The sequence below is a fragment of the Lathyrus oleraceus genome, chromosome 1 (genome assembly GCF_024323335.1).
Source record: "Lathyrus oleraceus cultivar Zhongwan6 chromosome 1, CAAS_Psat_ZW6_1.0, whole genome shotgun sequence".
In the NCBI taxonomy this organism is placed as follows: domain Eukaryota; kingdom Viridiplantae; phylum Streptophyta; class Magnoliopsida; order Fabales; family Fabaceae; genus Lathyrus; species Lathyrus oleraceus.
In genome coordinates, this window is record NC_066579.1 from 273,719,057 (window position 1) to 273,722,753 (window position 3,697).

General features: G+C 37.8%; 1 protein-coding gene across 1 annotated transcript; it reads left to right on the plus strand.

Annotated features, from left to right (window-relative positions):
• Nucleotides 1–2,680: 2,680 nt before the first annotated feature.
• On the plus strand, nucleotides 2,681–3,133 carry LOC127103047 (serine/arginine-rich splicing factor RS2Z33-like). Its single transcript, XM_051040345.1, has one exon. It carries the CDS (start codon nucleotides 2,681–2,683, stop codon nucleotides 3,131–3,133), a length of 453 nt encoding a protein of 150 aa, XP_050896302.1.
• The last annotated feature ends 564 nt before the right edge of the window (nucleotides 3,134–3,697 follow it).

The window sequence follows — 3,697 nt, forward strand, 5'->3', positions numbered from 1 at the left end:
TTACTTTGGTTTCCAAGAAGTATGCCAAGGATTTTGAGTTAAAGCATCAAACTCATCTTGTAGTGAAACAATTTATGTGGAAGTAAGTTATTGTTCGTTACTTGGATATACATGATGTTGTTAAGCTGGTTGAGCATCAACAGATTGACTATTTCCTACAACTTGCTCAAGATTACAATGAGGATCTTATTCACGTATTCTACTCAGGACTATATGAAAAACAAGGATCTTGCTTCAGTTTTTTGATAAGTAAAAAAGTTTATCAATTTACCATGATTGGTGGAAAACTTTGTTTGGTATTACTGTGGGTGATGCTAATGTGGATGACGGGATTGATGTAACCCCCTCCCCCAAACTACTACTACTCAAATATATCATACAATTGCATAATCAGAATAAATTAAAGCATGCATAAACGGGGGCATTATATTTACTTATGCCAGAAACAACACATGCCATGGTCACATACAAGTAAAAATATTATAAATCAAAACCAAATAATCAACATGCAAACTCACACAGCGGAATAACATCTCTCTTCATAAATGGAAAATAGTGATGATTCCCATAAATCATCTACCACAAAATATCGTTTTGGGCTCTAAGGCCACTCAACATCAAAACCAACATATCCAAATAACAAGATAAAAGAGAGCACAACAATATCTCTCAACATCAAAACAAATATAAATAATCCCATAAACCCAAGTGTTACATGACCAGAGCACTATATACTACCTAGTCAAAACACAACAAGAACTAACCTACGAATCTAATCCTTGTGTTTGAGCGATGTCGCGAAAGAACATCATTCCAACAGAAGGGTGAGAATTCAAATCATTATAGAAAAACATAATAATATGAAATGTATAAAAAATATACAAATATTATTAGAATTCGTCACGCTTCATACAAACATGCATCATATCATCTTATTAAAGAATCACATGTTTACCATCATACGACATGGCTCAACAATCCACAAGTATTCATTTATAGATACTAACCGATGTATAAAAGTCATATTTCATAACATATCAATTTCATGCACATATTATCATCCATCATCATTTACAAATTATCATCAAATATTATACAACTTTCACATGATTCCATAATGTATACAAGTCACCATTTCATCACATATATCACAAATATGCACACATATCACATCAACAACACATCAACAATTCATATCAAATGGATCACCTAAAATACACGTGTATGCATATCTACCAAAATCACATCCACACAATCATATGACATAATCACACAAACAACAATTCACATAGACACGTGCGACTCAATGTGTGACTCAATGTGATATGCATGTGGATCTGACACGGCTGCCCGTGTTGGCCACACTGTAAGTCCAAACTTCATCCCTTGCTGACACGGGCCGTGTCAGTTGACACGGGCACCCGTGTCAACTCCCTGTTTTCTGGGTTTCCACTGGTTCTTTTCTGCTCATGCTGACACGGGCCGTGTCATCTAACACGGGCACCCGTGTCAGCCCCCTGTTTTTGTCATTTTTCGCTTTGCATGATGTCTTTGACCTCCATTCTTCCGGTACGCAGTTTTCGGACTTGTTATTTGACCTGGAAACCAAACAGTACTACACAGAAACGCATAAAATGCAAAAAAAAGAGAAGAACTACTAATGCAACATAAAACAAGCGGAAATTTATAAAATGAAATAAACTTAAGAAATCACTAAAATAAAGAGCAAAATGTTAACGATTCTTGAAGATTCAATGCTGGATAGATGATGAAAACTAAGTGTAAATGGTGACCGATCAGGAATCATCACTATTTACCATTTATGAAGAGAGATGTTATTCCGTTTTGTGACCATGGCATGTGTTGTTTTTGGCAGAAGTAAATGTGATGCTCTCGTGTATGCATGCTTTAATTTACTCTGGTTATGAAATTGTATGTTGTATTTGAGTAGTAGTAGTTTGGGGGGTGTTACATTGGTGGTATTAGAGCACGGTCGGTCATTCGGCCAGGTTTTGAATTTGTTTGATTCCATTGTATCTGATTTGTGTGTATGACACAATTGATACGGTTTGTTTAAAAATACTTGTTGTGGTGGTTGTTTGGTTGGTGTAGCAGGAAGATGGTTGCTGGAAGGAATGATGATGCGCTTGCGGCGACATTGACCATGTTGGCTGGTGCAATTCTGCAAATGAATACTGGTGATCGGGAGCGTGATGCTGATGAGTTCCGTGCTTTGGGGAAGTTCAAGAGGAACAATCCACCAACTTTTGAAGGAGCTTATGAACCTGATAAAGCTCAAGAGTGCTTGAAGGGGATTGAGAAAATATTTTGAGTTCCGAAATGTTCAGATGCGCAGAAGATGCAGTTTGGCACTCATATGCTTGAGAAAGAATTTGAGGATTGGTGGTGAAACACTGTTCAGAGATTTGATGAGGATGGCATTGAAGTGACTTTGGCACTTTTCTGTGATGCTTTTTTGGAGAAGTATTTTCCAGAAGATGTTCGTGTAAAGAAGGAAATTGAATTCCTTGAGTTTAAGTAAGGTAATGGTACCGTAGCTGAGTATGCTGCAAAGTTTGAGGAGTTGATCAAATTTTGTCCCAATTGCAATACTGTTAATGCTGAGAGATCCAAGTGTCTTAAGTTTGTGAATGGCTTGAGACCTGATATCAAGAAGCCAATGGGTTACCAACAGATTACGAGATTTTCTGAGTTGGTTAACAAGAGTAGGATCTATGATGGGGATAGCCATGAGAATGTTTCTCATTACAAGTCCTTGCATGATAAGAAACGAAAAGGGCAATTCCGAGGAAAGTTGTATGATGGTAAGAAGAAAGCCGATGATGGCAAGAAGTCGAGTGGGGGAGGATCTCACACTCCTGTCAAGTGCTTCAAATGTGGTGTTGAGGGACATCGTGCTCCCAAGTGTCCTAAGGGCGATGTGACTTGTTTCAAGTGTGGCAAGCAAGGTCACAAATCTTTTGATTGCGAAGTTGGTTCGAATGTGACTTGCTACAACTGTGGTGAGCAAGGGCATATTACCAAGTGCAACAAGCCGAAGAAGGAGCAAGCCAAAGGGAAAGTGTTTGCATTGTACGGTGCTGATACTTCTGATGAGGAGAGATTTATCTGAGGTACATGCTTTATTAATAATATACCTTTGATAGCTATTATTGATATCGTTTTGACGCATTCTTTTATTTCTTTGGACTGTGCTAAGAGATTGAATCTTGAATTGTCTATTATGCGTGGAAGCATGGTTATTGATACTCCAGTCATGGGTTCAGTGACTACTTCATCTGTTTGTTTGAAATGTCCATTAAATATCTGTGATAAAGATTTTGAAGTTGATTTAGTGTGTCTTCCATTGAGTCAACTTGATGTGATTTTGGGAATGGACTGGTTGAGGGCCAACCATGTCTATATCAATTGTTTTACGAGAGATGTTCTTTTTCTTGAGCCAGAGAAGGAAGGTGATTTATTCTTGTCTACTCAAGAAGTGAATAAATCTGTGCGAGATGGTGCTGAAGTGTTTATGTTGGTGGCAAGTTTGAAGCTTAGTGAAAATGGAACAATGGGTGAATTTCAAGTTGTTTGTGATATTCCTGAAGTGTTTCCTGATGAGGTTAGCAATTTTCCGCCTGAACATGAAGTTGAGTTCACGGTTAATTTGATTCCTGGTACTAGTCCGATATCG